The sequence below is a fragment of the Salvia splendens genome, chromosome 8 (genome assembly GCF_004379255.2).
Source record: "Salvia splendens isolate huo1 chromosome 8, SspV2, whole genome shotgun sequence".
NCBI lineage: Eukaryota > Viridiplantae > Streptophyta > Magnoliopsida > Lamiales > Lamiaceae > Salvia > Salvia splendens.
This window is the reverse complement of record NC_056039.1, coordinates 9623539-9642395: the sequence shown is the minus strand read 5'-3', so window position 1 is coordinate 9642395 and position 18857 is coordinate 9623539. Positions and strand designations below refer to the sequence as shown.

The 18857-nt window shown below is 33.4% G+C and overlaps 2 protein-coding genes and 2 long non-coding RNA genes across 10 annotated transcripts; 3 read left to right on the top strand and 1 right to left on the bottom strand.

The window, feature by feature from the left end:
• The first annotated feature begins 5205 nt into the window (after positions 1–5205).
• LOC121743993 lies at positions 5206–6150 on the top strand. Its single transcript, XR_006038357.1, has 3 exons — positions 5206–5522; positions 5696–5755; positions 5843–6150. It is a non-coding gene; the product is annotated as an uncharacterized LOC121743993 (long non-coding RNA).
• Positions 6151–7429: 1279 nt separating this feature from the next.
• On the bottom strand, positions 7430–14923 carry LOC121744231. 7 transcript variants are annotated; one of them, XM_042137709.1, is made up of 19 exons: positions 14790–14923; positions 14224–14336; positions 13801–13823; positions 13524–13719; positions 12841–12954; positions 12681–12720; positions 12325–12410; positions 12014–12109; positions 11658–11712; positions 10695–10794; positions 9667–9889; positions 9096–9252; positions 8980–9017; positions 8769–8853; positions 8653–8690; positions 8164–8236; positions 8010–8090; positions 7883–7908; positions 7430–7796 (listed from the first exon to the last, which is right to left on the bottom strand). In XM_042137709.1, exons 2-19 carry the CDS (start codon positions 14255–14257, stop codon positions 7768–7770), a joined length of 1494 nt encoding a protein of 497 aa, XP_041993643.1. In that variant the 5' UTR covers positions 14258–14336; positions 14790–14923; the 3' UTR covers positions 7430–7767. The 7 variants fall into 7 exon arrangements, 6 of the variants coding, with proteins under 6 accessions (XP_041993643.1, XP_041993644.1, XP_041993647.1 ...); XM_042137710.1 differs by having other exon boundaries at positions 8167–8236; XM_042137713.1 differs by having other exon boundaries at positions 12388–12410.
• Positions 9897–10512, top strand: LOC121744233. The gene is made up of 2 exons (XR_006038517.1): positions 9897–10096; positions 10199–10512. It is a non-coding gene; the product is annotated as an uncharacterized LOC121744233 (long non-coding RNA).
• A 1358-nt stretch (positions 14924–16281) lies between the features above and the next one.
• On the top strand, positions 16282–18108 carry LOC121745711. Its single transcript, XM_042139683.1, has 4 exons — positions 16282–16287; positions 16374–16570; positions 16733–16785; positions 17893–18108. Exons 1-4 carry the CDS (start codon positions 16282–16284, stop codon positions 17949–17951), a joined length of 315 nt encoding a protein of 104 aa, XP_041995617.1. The 3' UTR covers positions 17952–18108.
• Positions 18109–18857: the final 749 nt, after the last annotated feature.

Sequence of the window (18857 nt, the reverse complement as noted above, 5' to 3'; positions counted from 1 at the left end):
AAATTATTTTTCAAGGATTTATCTATCTATACCTCTAGCTTCTACCATGTCTGCCCTGAGTAGTCAAAGTACTAGAAAATTTATTCAATGATACAAGTTGATCCCAAACAAAATGGGATATCTACATATTTGCCTTAAAAGATGAAAATTTGTGATTTTATATTATCATAATGTTGATGAAATATTTATCAAGTATGATTGATGCATTATTTAATGCTCTTTCAAATAGTGAATAGAACTAAAGTAAAAATTTATTAATTGCAAATCAATGCGACTATAATGCAACTCAATTACAAGAAAAATCGTAGGAAAAGTATAGTCACATAGATTTGCAAGAAGATTAATATTGAGTTGATTAAATTGGTTAGAATTTTCACTAATAGTGTGTGGTATGTCGTGCAGTCATAACATCCCTTATTTGATTAATTAAAATTGAATAGCTACATTTTGTTCGCTCAAATAACAAAACATCAAAAAATCTTTCTATTTATACAAAATAATTTTAATTCCAAAAAAATGATAATTTTTATTACTAGTAGTATACAATTTAAAATATTAATAAAACTAGGCCTGCAAATTTAATCAGCAGGTTTCGGGTATACCGGACCCCGACCCAATACCCGACGGGTTTTGGGTACCTGAAACCCGAAATTATGGGTTCGGGTACGGGTTTGGGTGGTTAATGTTAGAATTTTTCAGATTTAGGGTACCCGAAACCCGTATTAGGGTATCCGACTAATACCCGATTAATTATGTATTTGTGATAACTATTGTTATTTAGTATATGCTGTTTTGACATTTTATTGTTCTATTATCTCGACTTTAATACTTCTTTACATTCGTGTTATATTCATGTTGCATTATTTATGTTCTTACTTGATAGTTATGCTTTTCTCCATTTTATTTACATGTTCTATTATCTCGAAAATATATAGTTATGCTTTCTCCATTTTATTTACATGTTCATTTAATGTTTTAAAAAAATATTTTAATCTCTTTTATGTTTCAATTTATGCCAAAAATTTCTTTATTTTAAAATTAAGTAGTGTCTATTTGTCTAACGTCTATTTTATATAGAGAAAACTAAAACATTAGAAATTTAAAATTGAAGTTTAGACTTCAAATAACAGTCAATAAATAGTAGTATTTGTGTTATTTTTATTAATTTCTATTCTCATCACAATATAATTTATATGGAAGAATAAATTTGAAATATGGGTTTATGGGTACCCGATTAGTTGGGTTCGGGTACCTGCATCGGGTATTAGGGTACCGAATTCACATACGGGTCATGTATTGGGTATGATATTTTTTAGATTTCGAGTTCGGGTACTCGAATTTGCAGGCCTAAATAAAACTATACTAGTATAAAAAATTTAAAAAGCTAAAACATAAATTTGTTTGAGAGAACCGAGAGGATTGTTTTTATCTGAGACATTTTTTTTTGGGCATAGGTCTTTATGAGCGGACAAAAAAAGTTGAGAGAACGAGTAAAAGAAAAGATAAAGTAAGAGAGAAATAAATTGTTACTTTTTGTCATAAAAGATAATGTGTCAATAGTGGGACAACCTAATAAAAAATACACCTCATATGTAAAAAGACAGAGTGAGTAGTTTGTAGGAGAAGGTAAGGAAGATGTCTATCACATGTTTAAATTTCCAAATATTTACTTTCGATATAGAATTTAAACATTTACATGTGAGAATATGGAACTGAAACTAAATTTCATATCTAAACATTTCTTAGCATCAAACAATAAATTAGGTAAAAAAATTCAAAGCTTATATCAACCAAACATATCACGACAGTTTTCTAATTAAATTGGCGGACATAGTTTACTTCCCCCCTACATAATATAGGTTAGTTGATAGATCAATTTATGTGGTTTGCACTAATAACCTATAAGAGTAGCAATCCCTCTGTCCACCTCTATCCACGAATAGGAGTCCATCCGCGAATAGAAATCACAATTTACTTTTAATATAAATGGTAATATTGTCTCACATTCCACTAACTCATTCAACCTACATTTCATTTAAAATAATATATATAAATGAGATTTATTTTCCACTAAGTTTTTTTCATGTAATTTTTTAAAATCTGTGCCGCTAAAGAATAGGACTTTTTAAGTGCAAACGGAAGGAGGGGATAATACTTAGGTGTAATACTTAAAAGTTTTCAATAAATTAGTACTACTATCTGTCTCCTGCATTGCAAATAGAACTATTACATGCCACCTAGGAGTACTACTTAGAATAATTAATAGGCGCAATATTTTTTAAAGTGCTGGTACAGAAGAAACTTGTGTCTGGTAATTTATTGCATCACTATATCACGCTTATTGTATTGGTGTAAAATAACCCCAAATAGTGGCGGATCCAGAACTTTTAATCTGGGGGTACGAATTATACAACAGATAATTACTCCATATCACATCATTAAAATAAAAATTATAAAAAATAGTAGGATAATGAAATTAATTAGTTTGTATTCCTGAAAAATGACTATTATAACCACAACAAAATTACAAAAATACTCCGCAAACTATCTAATTTTGAATCAAAGCATCAAGAATATAACTGAAATAAAAATATATATTAGTATAAAAGTATACAACTAATGAACATCTAAAAAGGAAAAAGAAAGAAAATTAAATTCATACTAAACTATTAAGAGTATAATTGATATAAAAAATAAAATGCAATATATACCTAATCTTTGGAAAAGAAATAGGTTCATTGAATTTTCAAATTTTATATCGCATTAAGAATATATTTCAGATAATAGTATTATAATTTGATAAAAAAAATTACCTATAGATAAAAAATTGCAATAGATCATTGAGAGAAACTAAAAATCCTAGGGTAATTGAATTTTCAATTTTTATACCACATTACGAATATAAATCAAATAAAAGTATAATGCAATAAAAAACTACTTAAGAGATAAAAATAATTCAAATACTCCATCATTGAATAATAGATCTCTCCCTGATATGAATAATAGATATCTCCCTGATATGACTAATTAAAAAAAGAAGGCAACTATAAGTAATGCGCCATGAGCAAAATTCGAACACGGGCATGGAGGTAAATAACGCAAGAGCTCAACCACCAGACCAATACCGCAATTGTTCATTGGCACTACAATTATACATCAAGAACCCAAAATTTGGGGGTACAGCTGTACCCCTTGTTCTCATGTGGCTCCGCCACTGACCCCAATAATAAGAAGCATTTAATTCCATTCCACATTAGCTCAAAAAAGGCATATTTAATGCAAAAAAACGTCCTAAACAAAAGTTGCACGTAATTAATAACTCTAAGTAACGCCGTACTCCTATTTGCTTATTTAATTACATTCGTCTGAACTCGAACTGATACTCTAGTTTTAAGATTAATTAAAGTCTGCGCTATCATCACGTGGAGGTTATGAAATTCCCGAATTTACAGTCAAACCAGAGATCCAAGTAGTGAGGTAAATATACAATTGCACAATAATTAATTTTCCTTCACAGTTTCCATAAAAATATGAATTCACTTATCCATATTTGATTAATTTTTTAATGAAAAATTGAATTCACAGACTTCGAAAAAATACAGCTAGCATATCCAATAACGTGGACGATTGATTTGGTTTGGTATGATGGGAATGGATCAAATAAAATGGACTCAACAAGAATGTTTCGTACGTATACACATTTGACAAGCTCAACTATTGTGTTTGGCAGAGAATTAATAAAGTTAAGAATGTGCAAGTATTATACGATATCAAGATTCCACTATTTCAGTTAATTGTTTAAAGTCAGCTGTTTCAAATATAGAAATTAAGAGATGCTCTCAAATATATAACGTCCGTCGGACATCCGTCATTGTGGATGCTCTCGCGCACCCTCCATGAGCGCAGTAATTAACATGCCAATAAACACTTTAATTAAAACATAGTTTTCCTTATTACTATACTAATAAATGTAAGTATGCTTTACCAAAAAAAATGTAAGTTATGAAAACTAACCTTATTCATAATAAAGGAGAATTGAGGCTATGAACTTTGTATTATGTATTTTGGTGGTCTTTGTTGTATTCGACCACACCGTGCTCTTGGGCCCTGGGCCCCATCATTTTAAATTTTCATAGTACTTAGGCCATCCACAATAGGAATAGCCCAGCAATAGCCCAGCCATAGCCTAGCCCCTGCCACATCATCAGCACTAAAAATCCTCCTGCCATATCATAAATAGCCCAGCCTCATCAATAGCCACATCACTAATAACAATTATATAAAAATGAAATAATTAACAATCACACAATATACGGAATTTAATTTACGAGACATATACGAGAAACATTAATAATACTATCCACATCACTATTAACAAATATATACAAAATGAAATAATTAACAATCACACAATATGCGAAATTTAATTTACGAGACATATACGGGAAAATGACGAACAAAGCGCGTATATATAGTGTTTCGAAAAAAAAAATTTATTTTTTCGCGCTAGGCGGTGCGCTGGGCGATCCGGGCGCTGCAATAGCGCCGAACGGACCGCCCAGCGCACCGCCCAGCGCCACGCGACCGCCCAGCGCTGCGCGGTTTCTCTTTCCAATCGCCCGCTGGGCGGCTGCAATAGATCGCCCAGCGAACCGCCCAGCGCCGGCGCTCGGCTGGGCGGTCGCTGGGCGCCTATTATGGATGGCCTTAGTATTTATTTTTTATTCCATTAATTGATTTTAATTAAGGGCTAGTCTGATATGTTGGTTGGGTTATGCATAGGTTAGATATATGAGTGATGTTAAATGGCCATAATGTGGCCGGCCATAAAGAGTTAATTTAGTCCATTTACATGTATAAAAAAATTAGAATTACTGAAATAAACTTATATGTGTGTGAATGGACTTGTGAGTTGACACTTATCTTTGAATTCCATTACGTAAAACACATTAATATCACGGATTACTGTATACATTGAGCAACAATCAAGAAATGACAGTAGTAATAAGTTGAGCAAAAACTACGATAGAGCAACACTAACATGTTGAGCAACATATAATGAAGATGATATAAAAATAAAATCAAGTAGTATAAAACCAAAAATTTGAAAAAAAATCAATTTTTTTTATTATTTAATTAATTTATGGCTGGCCATAATGTGGCCGCATAGCTTTATTCTAGATATATATCTTCAAATTATCGGGCCTAGCATGAGGGCCCAAGATATTTCATTAACTCATGTTTGATACACAATGTCCCCTCTCTAACTCATGTTTGGCCGAGAAATTTTCCCCTCTCTAATTTCATTTCCCACTCTTTTTTCCCTCTCAAATTTCATTCTAATTTTTCACTCTCTAATTTCCCTCTCTAATCTCATTCTCATTTTCCCTCTCTAATTTCCCCTCATTTTCCCCTCTAATTTCCCTCTAATTTCACTCTCTAAATAGCCCTAACGAGAATCACAATTCCCTATCCAAATTTCCCTCTTATCTTCCGCATTTTACTTCATTTGAGTTTGCAAGGTAATCTATGATTTTACACTAGAATTTTGTAACATGTCTGATGCGAGTTTTCCCTGTCCAATTTCCCTTTTATACTCACTTGTTAATGAAATTTATTTGCTATTTCTTGGTTTGTTTCCATAAAATATTTTTCAGTATGTTATAAATCCTAAAATCCGTTCTGATTGGTTCAGGAAGCATGGCTGCTTTTCAGCGTTACAAAGCAAGTGTGGACCCAGCTCCTGCTTCTGGAGGTTTGTAGTTGGAGTCTGGATATTGTCATTTATTTAGTCCGCTTCATTATTGGTGATGAGTTATTTGTGTTTTCAAATGTTGTGTAGGTTGAAATTGAAACAACCCAAAATTGATCGGACTAGGCGTATGTGGAGTGATCGTGAGGAACAGGTTCTGCTGACATCTTTGATGGAGCTCGTCGTGCACGGTTGGAAATCCGATAATGGATTTCGATCTGGGTACCTGAAGAAGCTGGAGGATGATCTGCGTCGTGAGTTCCCTACAACTGATCTGAAGGCTAGTCCTAACATCACTTCAAAGCTACAAGCTTGGAAAAAGAGTTACAACAATGAGCCAAACTTCTTCCTAATACTTGATGAGGAGTGTAATCAAACCCTTCGTTTGCAAGATTAAACCACTAAGAAGCAATTATTCAAACACCTACAAGGCAAAAATCTGTTCCAATTAAAATCCCCAAAAAAACTCATACACTCCTTCACTCTAGGAAACAAAAAATTACTAAATCACAGGGATCGAGGAGCGCTGAACCAACTTCGTCGGTCTCACCCAACATTTTGAATTCTTACCATTCCATGAAGTAATTTTGATGGATTTCGTCAGACTTCAAGAATGTATCACAAAATGAGGCTCCAGCAAGATAGGTATGAAAGGCATATTTTTTTGAAACTCTGTACACTTCTTGATGCTACAGTGCTAACCCACAAAATGCTGTAGTGTTGTAGATATATATCAGTGTATTTTGCTTTCAAAATTTGTTGGCCGAGTTGGGCTTTTGCAAAAAAACAAGGGCCATTATGATTATAATACTTGTTATCAAACACCTGAAATTTGCAGATACTTATCATTATTTGGGCCCTATCTTGCCATCACCAATATATCAAACGAGCCCTTAAATTTAATCGAATAAATCTTATAATTTTAATCGAGAATTATTTCAAATAGTTTTCTGTCGAAATTAGTTTGAAATGGACGGGTGTAATGCGAAAGTAGAATGAAAAATTAGCTGAAATTATCATAAATACTGGTACTCATATGATTATATACAGATGAAATCATGAAACAATTTAGTAAGTGTGATCCAAATGATTATATGTAAATGTTGAACTGTAAAATATAAGTGGGCATGAATTTTTTTTATTGAGACTGATTGGGAAATGGCCCATTCGTAAATCTTTAATAAACTTTATTACTTGTGTTTTAATCTTCTCCATCCAAAACTCAATATCTTGAATAAGGTAAGCCTTTTTAACTATTATCTTTATTTTACGCATTTAGTTTTTATATTTTAAACTATAGTACTATTAATCTCTGACTATAATTTAGTTCGGTAAGTTTTTACGAAAATTTGTAGTACAATTTTGGTTCGACGAATTTCACATTGGTTGGATTACAGCGTAGATAAGGATGCTGCATTCTGTTTATGTTGCCACTTATTTTGTCCAAATTTGGGAAACAAGAGGGTGGAAATTCATGTGTAACCAAATATTTTTATTCCGTTTCTCCTCCTACTGATAATCGTCCAATCATCATGGGACAAATGAAAACCATTATTGATCATTTTTAAGAACAAAAAAATAAGAAAGAGAGATTCATGTGTTACCAATTTACACTACTAAAATGGGAGTATGTGTATTTTGTGAAGTGTTGGATATGCAACTTCAAAGGCTCAATGATTGAATCATAGAAGCAAAGTACTTTCCATGGAACTGTCTTTCTTCATATGACATTTTTTAACTGCATTTGATAAAGTGAAACTATTGCATTTTGCTAAATCTTATCCATATGATTTTCTTATGTTGGGATAATGGCTTCAGATAACCAACTAAATAACTAGTGGAGTGTTTCAGAAAGGTGCATTCTAGGAAGTCTTGCAAGATAGTTGGTATTGGTAAAGATATACAAAGATATTGTATAAGGATGGATGCTTCCCTTCTGTAACATACCGGGTTTGGAGATGGCTGACATCCAGTTTAGTAATCTGTTACTTCGGGTTTTTGTCAATCCCCAGTTATTATGATTTATTGATCGAAGCACCTCTTCCTGCGCCATAAGAAAATATATGACATTAACAACGATGTTTAACTATTTGCTATAGCTTCAATATGATAAAATAAAACAAGGGCAACCTGCAGTGCAAGAGCATGATTCTTCGCTGTCATGATTTCAGAATAAGTTAAGAGAATTCAAATCAGTTCAGACTTCGGAGTAAAATGAAAGATGGTAGTACTACAAGCCAAAGGGAAAATCTCGAACCTTGCCAAACTCCTCGATCTCGAGTCTTCTGTTACAGAGTTGTTATATTTAACATCATTACCGATTTCAATATCAGAATGCCTGTCAATTTACAGGGCCAAGCAATGAGTAATTACAAGATTTTTATGGAGAAGCTCTCTGCAAATTTACTTACCACCTCTTATCTGAGATTCCGATACCATGAAGATCCTTCATAGTAAGATGCTCCGGATAGGGACCAGGTGACTCTGATCATTTTAGAACAGACTATATTTTCATAATCTTCCTCAAGGCAAGTGTAATGTGAAATTATTACAAAGGCAAGTATTTGCAGAATTATACATGTGAATCATTAGAGTCAACAGACCCACAAACTTAACTTAGACTAAAAGAAGTAATTGAACTGTAGTTTTAAGGCCAAAACGGTGAACTGAAACTTAAGGCTCAAAACGGTGAACTCAATGAACTTACTGAACTGCAGCAAATTAGCCTTCCTTTAGGATATCTTATGGTGTTACTAACTGAAGCTGGCACAAGTTCAATTGTTTTTTTATACTTGAAGAAAAAAAAAGAATGCAGGCCAGTCATAAAATCTGTTGCTCGTGAATTTAGAAGGTGGAGAACGATATAAAAGGTACTAAATGTTATGCAAAAGGAGTAGCACCTTTCACATTGTATGTTTCAGGCCTTTTTATGCTGGACCTGTATATGAATCCTATTTGTTAATTGCAGTATCGATTAAATAGTGCAATTTGATAGCAACTAAGTCTAGCAGCAGACCTTTTCTTATTTATGTCCCCGGCTTCAAAATCTAAGTCCTGCTTCCAGAGGCTTTGAGGACATGTTATGTTGTTACTAACAGAAGCTGGCATAGAAATTTATTGTTTCTTTAAACTCGAAGGAGAACAGACCAGTCATAAAAGCTGTTGCTCATGAATTTAGAGGGTGGAGAACGATATAAAAGGTAAATGTTCTGCAAAAGGAGTAGCACCTTTCGCACTGTATGTTTGAGGACTTCTTAAGCTGTACCTGTATATGAATCCTATTTGTTAACTGCAGTCTTAATATAGTAGTGCAATATGATAGCAACTAATTCTAGGAGACGACCTTTTCTTATTTACATCCCAGCCTTCAAAATCTAAGTCCTGCTTCCAGGGGCTTTTGGGAAGATAATAATCATCAAAACCAACATCTCTTCCATCAAAGTTTGTGCAGAATGATTCTTGCTCTTCCAGATCATCAAAGCCATCATCCAAGAAGCGGCCTAGCCGATGGAAAAATAAAAGTGTCAGTCTCAATATTTTTAACGCTAAACCATATAAAGTTCTCCAAGTCATGAATAATTATGATAAAATACAGAGACAGATAAAATATACTAGGAGTAATACATTAGTCTAAGAAACAAAGTGTCATATACAATACTATGATTTTCCAGAAGTGTAGCCGCTGAATGCCCAACCCAGGTGTAACCCTCTGGTATTTTCATTCAAGATTGCATCAGTTTTTAGTAAAAATCATACGATGTTGTAATGGGTTATAACAGAATATAGGCAGTACATTCAAAGGCCTATATGATAATTTGGCATGCTGATGTTCATTTAAGTTTTAAATTTCTGATAAATCACACATTGGCCTAATATTAAGAAGATTCGATAATATTGCTCAGAGAGACCTCAACCTTCCCAGATTCTTCTGCTGCTGTCTCGTTTGTTATAGACGAGTTCGTCATTTTCTAAAATCCCTTGCATATTGGAGCAGTTCCAATTGTATGAAGAGGGTGTTCTGAAATTTAAGAAGTTCTGCTTTGGATCACCAGCTGCATTTATCATATCCCTGGTGCAGAAAGACTGATCTATTGTACTGCTACATGGCGAAAAATCAATATCCTGCGTCAAAACATCCTGCACATTTCCCAGTTGGTGTATAATTTCAAGTATATCTCCAACAGGTCCATAGGAGAAAGTTAGCACAGGATGCATAGCATGGAGCAGTGTGACTGTCTTGACACTGACAGTACAAATTTCAAGATATATGCTTCCTACAGAAAAAGATGGGAGTAGAAACAAATGTAATAACATAACAGTAGTGGTTTGGGTGATTTATAAGTGGTAATCAGAATCATTTATAAACAATTCTTATGTCTCCATATTTTCCACTCATATTTTTGTTTGCTCCATATGACATGTCTAATGACCAGGCATAAATGACAGGACCCAAACTACTCAACATTGCCATCAACAAAGGTGCTGGCATGGCCGTGTCATGCACCTGTGCATAAACAAGACAGAAAGTTTTAGCCATAGTTGGCTCAACCCTATTTTTGTGGTATGAATACATATCAAACAGCCACAACGGAAACAGGATGGTGAGGACATGCTCTGAAGATTAGTTTTAGGTATTAGAGTACCACAAGGCCTTGAGAACGAAAGAAAGTGGCAGATTCATGAGAGTTGGAGTGTTATCTGTTTATTCCTTCCTTTTGGTCTTATTTTCTTTCATACTATGATGTGTGACTTTCCTACGAGTTTTTATTCTTTGTAGTATGAACTAATTTGATTTAGATTCTACATTTGACATAGAATATTTCAAGGGCAGTGATTTTTCTATTGGTTGCAGTTCATGCGAACTGTTTGCATTATTCTTTGCTAATAACCATCAGCCTGAAAAATATCCTTCACAAATGAGATGCAGTAAAAATGTTCTTACCAATCTAGACCCTAGGTCATGAAAGCCATATTCCAAGTGTTTGGATTTGATAGGTACTCTCACTGCCTTTTTTGGTGGAGAGTAACAGTCCAGAAAGGATCTGTCATCATTAAAAAACAGATGGAGATGATCAGATTACCGTTATGCATACTCATCATGTACTAGGTTTGAGGATACCAAGGAAATGGGCATTCATAATTTATTTTTATTTTTTCAATGGGCTTTCATAATATGAACTCATGTATCTTGCAAGTATGAAGTACTATATAAGATAATACTTCAACATCAAAATCCTACATCAATTGAAAACCATATTAGTTGTCAATTATTTGGAAGCTGCATATCTGAAAAGGAAGGTGTGGTGATCCCTCTTAAGAAAATTGTAGAGGCAATATTCATAACTGACTACTCCGTGTACTAAATAGTTGGCAGTTGCAATGTATAAATCGTTAGGCACACAGAAAAAATAATTCAGGAAGGAGAATCACCAGTATATTTCTGTTTGGTGGAGACAAATTGTAATGTTTAAAGCACGAAACTGTAAGTTTTTCAATATTGTAAAACACCACTTCTCCTGTTGTTCCAGACTCCAAATATTATTACAATTGCAAGCAATGGAGTCAGATACAAAAATTGCGTATAGATGTTGAGGGAACTGAAATATCTGACTCTTGAAAAGCACAAGCCAGAAGAAACATTTACATGATGCAGTCATGTATGAGCCTTACAGTACGAATAAATAGATATAGAAATATAACCTTATTACAACAAAGAAACTCAATTTGATTTAATGTCAGTGTTCCTGTTGACAACTTGATTTATTTATTTCTTTGCTTAAAGTAAATCCTTAACTATAAATCTCAAGAAAATGGACTCAAAGTGGCTAATGTCTTTGCATGTCAAATTTATAAACCATGCACTGTGCATCATCACCAGACCTGTAAATATGCCAATTCAACTAACCTTCCAGTTATCTTTGGGGAGTGAACTGGAGTTTCTGTGTCCACTTGTCCAAGACCTGAAATGCAAAAGCAGTCTTTCAATGTGAAACGTGTGCTCATTTCAAGGCTTCAATTAAATTTTCTAAAGCTAATTTACTTTAAAATATGAAAGGTAATGAAGGCCCTGAAAAATGTACAAGTCCCATAATTCTTACACACTTCAGAAACGCTTGACAACAGTACTAAGTTGCAACCCTAAACCTTACTCGATTAATTACATAACGAAACTATCCTCAAACATTAATTCAGGGAACATCATCACCTGATCTTTTGGAAATTAATAAGAATAGTTAGAAATCAACACTCAACGCTAAAAACCTTCGATTGAGAATGCAACATGGCCTTCCTGCCGTAATGAATTTTCCTCAGCATTACTGGTTGAGTCATCACCAAGTAAATCGATGACACGTATCTCTGCCGAAATCAAAAAACGAATAAGAATTTTAACTTATAACTCAAAATGCAGTCATAAACGCTGCTCCAATCCAGTGATTTATAAGGAAAGGGAGAAATGCAATTCTTAAGAATGATTCACTGGGAAAGGTAGGAGCCTAGGATGTCCTTAAAGTTGGAATGACGCACGAGATATATAAACATAAAAGGAAAGACAATCCCATATTGGTGCTCACGGTGTGACATTGGCAACTTGAAAGAATCCAGGTCACTGAAGTTTCCAGCTAAATTTCCATTACCATTCTGTAAATGAACTGAGTCCCTGTAAAGTAATGACTATTAAAAATTTCCTCCCAAATCAGAATACTTGATTTTAAATTACAATAGCAGCTTGTAAAAAAGACAACAAATGCAGTGCAGAGATACAGCTAATAGTATGTGAAGTTGATAATCAATTTTGAGTCCACTTCCATGTGTTATAATTAACCCGGCTTAAAGTTATTGTTTTCTACTTTATCACATTAAGAGATTTATAATGAATCGTATCACATTAGAGCTTTATAGGACAAATTTCACACTGAAATGAGCTTACTTTTTTGGATATTCAGCCTCTGTGCCATTTGATGGAGCCCCTGAAACGAAGAGAGTATAATATACTGACTCTTATTAAACATATGCTATCCACCATTTCAGTGGCAAATATATAGTTTCGTCAGATCAAAAGGATGAATTAGTGAAGAACAGAAACATACATTTATTTTTCTCAGCTTGGTCCACAGAAACGCCATCATTGGTGAAAATAGCTTGAGAAGAGAGTGCATCTTGATCGTTCAGAGAGAAATCAGCATTCTCCAAATTATCATTTGCTTTTAGGAAGGAGTGGAAATTGATTGTCACATGGAGTGGACAAAATTATATTGGATACTAAATTTTTAAGCTCTGCAGTACCTTATACGACTATGTTGCCACACAAAGAAAAGAAAAGAAGAGCACGTCTACATATTTTGTGTATGTTATAAACTATAAGTAACAAAACAATTAGCTCTTAATCTATTGTCTGCGCACTCTACATTGACTAAGATAGCCTCCAAATTTAACTGATATGAATGAACTGAAAGAAATTGAAAATGTAAAATGTAAACTGGTATTGAAACTAGAAAGATAAAACTGTCCTAAGCCTAACTTTTGGCCCAATACCCCTGGGAGGTTCGATAAGCTTATGCTCTTTTCTACTTTCTTTTATTGCAACTATATACTCAAGAATATATTGGACATATTAGAAGACACGCCAGGTTTATAACAAAAGCATGGATCTATGAAATGTTGATATATTAATCAGAACCGAAAATTTGCAACAACACATAGTGCATGAGCGCTTGCTATTTTAATTCAAGAAAATTCTGGTTGTAGACCTCAAAAGTTACAGAGAAATTACCAGTTGTAGTACTGGTGTTGTGTTCCTGAGCTACAGTTGATAAATTTTGAAGACTAAGAATGTCAAGCGATCTACTATAGTCACAATGCTGAGTGCATGCGGGTTTTCCATCAATGTAGCTCTCTAAACCAGCTCTCTGCTGCTGCCGTCTCTTTTGCTCAAAATATTGCTTCTGTCTACAAAGCAAGATAGACATCTATCTCGTGTGGGAAATTTGACAAAGATGATAACAAGATCAGAAGGTCGAAAGTAATAAAAATCAAGATAAGTGCTCTACCTTTTCTGAGTTGACTTTCGTGACTGCAATTTTCCACCCCATCAAAATTAATCAACGTAATGCACACCACATAAAAAACAAATGTTACATATAACAAAAAGTAAACTAATTATGTGGAACAATTTAAGAAACAATATCCAATCTCCTTGAAGAACCATAACACATGCAAATACAATGAATTTATAGAAAAAGGTAACCACAGTTTGCCTCGAAAGTAGAATTCAACACTAAGCAACAAGATTAAATAGTAGCCAGAAATTTATGTAGTGAATGAAGCATAACCTCAATCAGAAACCAAACAAGAAAATGTACCTAAAAACAAATGGTCTCTACCCATAAACTCATTGGCGTTCCCTATTCATGATTTCAAATACTATTAACAAAAAATGAAGATTCAATTGCAACTTGGACGAAAAAACTTACTGTTGTCACTTTCCGCCTTGATCCACCCATCCATTGTAACATTTTTTAATGCCGGGTGTAGCAGTCAGTCTTTCCACTATCAGGTCAAGAGAAATAGCGACTGGAGGTACCAGCTAGAGATAATGACACAAAAGTAGTCGTATAAAAACAGTGAGTGGAAAATCTGAATATCCAATTGACCTGATTCGTCTTGTTTACTGTAAAAATTTATTCAATATGCATATGTGTGTGTAATTTATTCTCAAGGAAAATCCAGATTGAAACTCCGACACATAGATTGCAGATATGTAACATAAGAAAATCTTTAAAATTGATTAGGATCGTCTTATATCACAGCAGACAATTACATATCTGAATATAAAAATTGAATCAACCATCTCAAACTGCAAATTCGTGCGCAAAACTACACTTATAAAAACGATGAGAGCGCGTATTTCTACTGTATCAGACTGTATGAAGTATCAGAGAAATTTTAATACGTTTCTAAGCAGCAAAAGATCTACAGCAAACCTTGTGAAATAAAACAGTTTTTCACTTGGAGTAGCGAAACGTCGCGAATCGATTACCTTTAATAGTAAATCGGCGGCAAAACGACAACGTCGATGGAGATGAAGATGAATGATGGAATCAACAGTCGTGAGATTAGAACTAGAGAATGATTGCTTGGGATGACTGAGAGCAAACCACGCTCGAAACAGCGGGAAAAGAAATTACAAGCTTACCGCTTAACTACTCGTATTAAACTATGCTTTTAATATGCTTTATTTTTTTGTTAGTTATTTTAAGGGGGTGAACTATACCAAATACCCCTAATTTTTCGAGTGACCCCTAACAAAATAAAATAGCATTAGATGGGTTTAACAAAACATACAATCACAAATCAAGTATTTTTAGTCATTTTTTGGATGAAAATGCACAAATAGCTTTAAGGGCATTTTTGTCTGATTCTTTTAAAACCTGCACACATTCTTTCCAACTATTTTTATAGTAGTAATTAAATTTCCGGGGGTTTGTATGTGAAATTGGACGTGTCAATTTTAACTCAGCATTTCACATCACTTTATTATTCTATCCGTTTCTTTTATCATAATAAATTGATGTTTTTCATTTTTACACTTAATTTTCAGTTTATTTAAGTTTGATTTTTAATCTTTTTGAGTGGAATGAATATGAACTTAAAAGAACACCAACTTAAACCAACATGATAAGATTTTTTTCCCTAAATTAAAAGATTAATTGACAATACATTTTCAAAATTTAAATCACTAGATAAAAATGGTTATTCAGTTTGATAAATTTTAAAAGGGTATAATTTTTTAAAAAAAAACTCATAGTCTTTCAAATAAAAGTACTCCCTCTGTCACATAATAGATGACACACTTAGGGAATGACATGAGATTTTAGGAGATATTATTTTGTGTGTTAGGTGAAGAGAGAAAATAATGTATTTATATTAATTTGAGAGAGAGCTTTTTCTAAAAAATGAAATGTGACATCTTTTGCATGACAAACTAAAAAGGAAAGTGTAACATTTATTTTGGGACGGATATAGTATTAATTATAATTTATTATATTAAAATAAATTGTAATGGTTTACAAAAATAGAAGAAGGATAGATATGACAGAATAGGAAAAAGGTTATAATTAGAATAAACTAATTGACAGAATATAAAGCTCAAGGTGTTATTTTTATTTTTGCATTGGTATTCATTCACAAATTTACTCTTTTACCTTTTTAATTAAGATTTGAAAGATAGTAGTGCAATTTTTTGTTATTAAAATTAAATATGAATTTAAGTAATTTCATAGTCAATGAAATATGAAATTTATTTAGTTTATTATTTATTTTAATGTAATATTATTATTATTATTATTATTATTATTATTATTATTTTATAAGTAATAAGGATACAAAGGAAGGGTTGCACTATTCTCCTTTTCCACTCTAAGATCCTTTTCTCTTCTTAATAATAGCCATTAGATCCATCCAATCAACGGACCACGTTAATCCTAATTAATTATTTCCGCGTTGCATTATAGCTCCTTTCGTTGTGCATTATGGGGGTAATTTAGTAAAGTCCCTAAATTGGAACCGCCTTTTGTTTTGGGATGTGCGGATGTCACGGGATTTGCAATCTTCCACTCTTTAGTTTTCTCCCATTTACTCCAGCCGACTCCTCAACTCTCCCACTCCTTCCCCTCTCTCAACCCTACTTACATCCGCCACATTTCGAATTCCACAGCCTCCGCCACCGATTTGCGTCGATTCCACTCCACCGCAGTTACCGCTGCCACAAAATCGACCGGCGTTGTCGTGTTTGCACGCCATATTCAACAAATCGAGCAGGTAAGCATTATGAAATCAGTCAACTAAGCGTATGCCTAGACTTTAGGATATCGTTTTTACCCAGGTAATCGTCTAGGGTTTTCTCTGATTATGAGTCCGCGACATTGTGTTGGGTTTACCACGTCTCGGTGCAAGTATCTTATTTATTTCGGTTTATTCCAGATCAAAAATGACAAAAAGAGGTCGTCCCCGCGCGCAAGCATCGCAGGAAGCAGGTAAATTGCACTCGTTGGTTGTGCATTTCAGTAGTATGAATGCGAATAGCCTTATTTAGATGTCTAGTTTAATTACGTGCTGTACAACTAGCATTTTAGGGGTATTGTGATGTCCAGTGCTCAAGAGTATATACATGTATTGTTTATTAGGATTAGTGCATTATGTATATGGTTGGATATTCATTGAATTATGTAGAGTAGGTAGTGTGTTGCAGAATGCATTATGGAAGAATTCCGTGTGCATTTTTTAGGCCTGACAGTGCATTATGTATCATTATGTATGCATTATGTTGCTTTTAACATTGGTCATTGGTTGTATTGGTTTGTTGCCTCAGATTTTTACAGAGGAATCTGATTGATGATTTGTTACTTTTATATATTATATGGTTTGATTAGTGCATTATGTCTATACTGAAACCGTCATTATGTGCAGAAAAGTATGCAATATGTATGGTGTTGTGTGTTTTAGTGACTACAATCAGTAAATAGTACATATGTGCATTTTTTAGTTTGTACTGTGCATTATTGAACATGATGTATGCATTATGTTTACTAAATCATGCATTACTAAGCGTATTGGGTGTGTACTAATATTTACCCAGTCAGGATGAGTGGTATTCATTATGTGCAGTAAATTATGCAATATGTAGGGTGTTGTGTGTTTTAGTGACTAAACTCAAGAAAGAGTACATATGTGCATTTTTTAGTATAGACTGTGCATTATGGAACATAATTTATGCATTATGTTTACTAAATTATGCATTACTAAGGGTATTGGGTTTGTTGTAATAGCTGCCCAGTTAGTATGAAAGTTTTTTTATTATGTTGTGTTGGTACTGCATTGTGAATCAGTAATAGTGCATTTTTTTGTAGTATTGTGTGCATTATATGAGTCGTATTATTTATATTGTTTAATACATTTTTTGTGTAACACATGTGCATTTTTGTGTTTAGACAATGCATTATGAGTAATTTTTAATGCATTATGAGGTTGTATTATGCATTATTTCATATGATAGATGCATTAATCTGTAAAAAGCTAGCAGCATTATTTATTCTGATTTATTGATAATGTTTTGATGTTTTACTTTGTTTGTTCCATATCAGAGAAGCGGCTAAGATCAGACATTGACGATGCAGTTGACGAGAATTGTGGTTTGGAGTGAGTTTTGGTTCGGCTATAGGGAGATCTTGGTTAATGGGTAAACTGATATTCGGATAGATGTTTCAATTTAAAACTGTACTTTTTCGCAACTTAATAAGTGCGTTTGGATATTAGCTAATGATTTAGATTTGGGTAAATTGTTCGTATTCAGCATTATAGATTGTGCATTGTGTTTTACAATTTGTGCATTACTCCTTTATCGACTGTCATTATTTGCAATGTAGTGTTCGTTACGATAATAATTGTGTATATGCAAAGTCTGAGCATTATGTGTAATTATATCGTCATTATTTACAGTTAATTATGCATTATAAGAAGTATGCATGATAAATTTAAAGTGGATATAAACGTTGTTCAGGGGTGCATGGTTTATTTCAACTGGATATAAATTCAACATTAGATAAATTAGTGCATTATTTGATTAAAACGTTGCATTATTTACCAAGAAATTATCATTATTTAAAATTTTGTATTGAATAAGACGTATCAACGGGCTGCATTATTTATTCCAATAAGTGAATTTTCTAATTTAATCGTTTTGCCAGAATTCAGGGGTCCATGGAATATTAAAATCGGATATCAATTCTGCAATAGACATTTTAGTGCATTATTTTACTAAAACGTTGCATTATGACCTAGAAAAAAAAAATTGGGAACAAACAAAATAATTCATCAGAACACAACTGATACAAAGTTGACTTGTTTAAATAAAAATCAAACGTTGCATAATGACAGATATAAAGTTCGAATAACAATAACAAAAACATGACCTAGTGCAAGACACAAGATGTTGCTATATGTACGTACTATACCCTAGCCCCTAATCTTATTAAACCCTGGGGGGAAACAAGAAACGTGTGCCAAGCATCGTATCACGGTACATCTTATTCGTATGCATTGCAGTTCA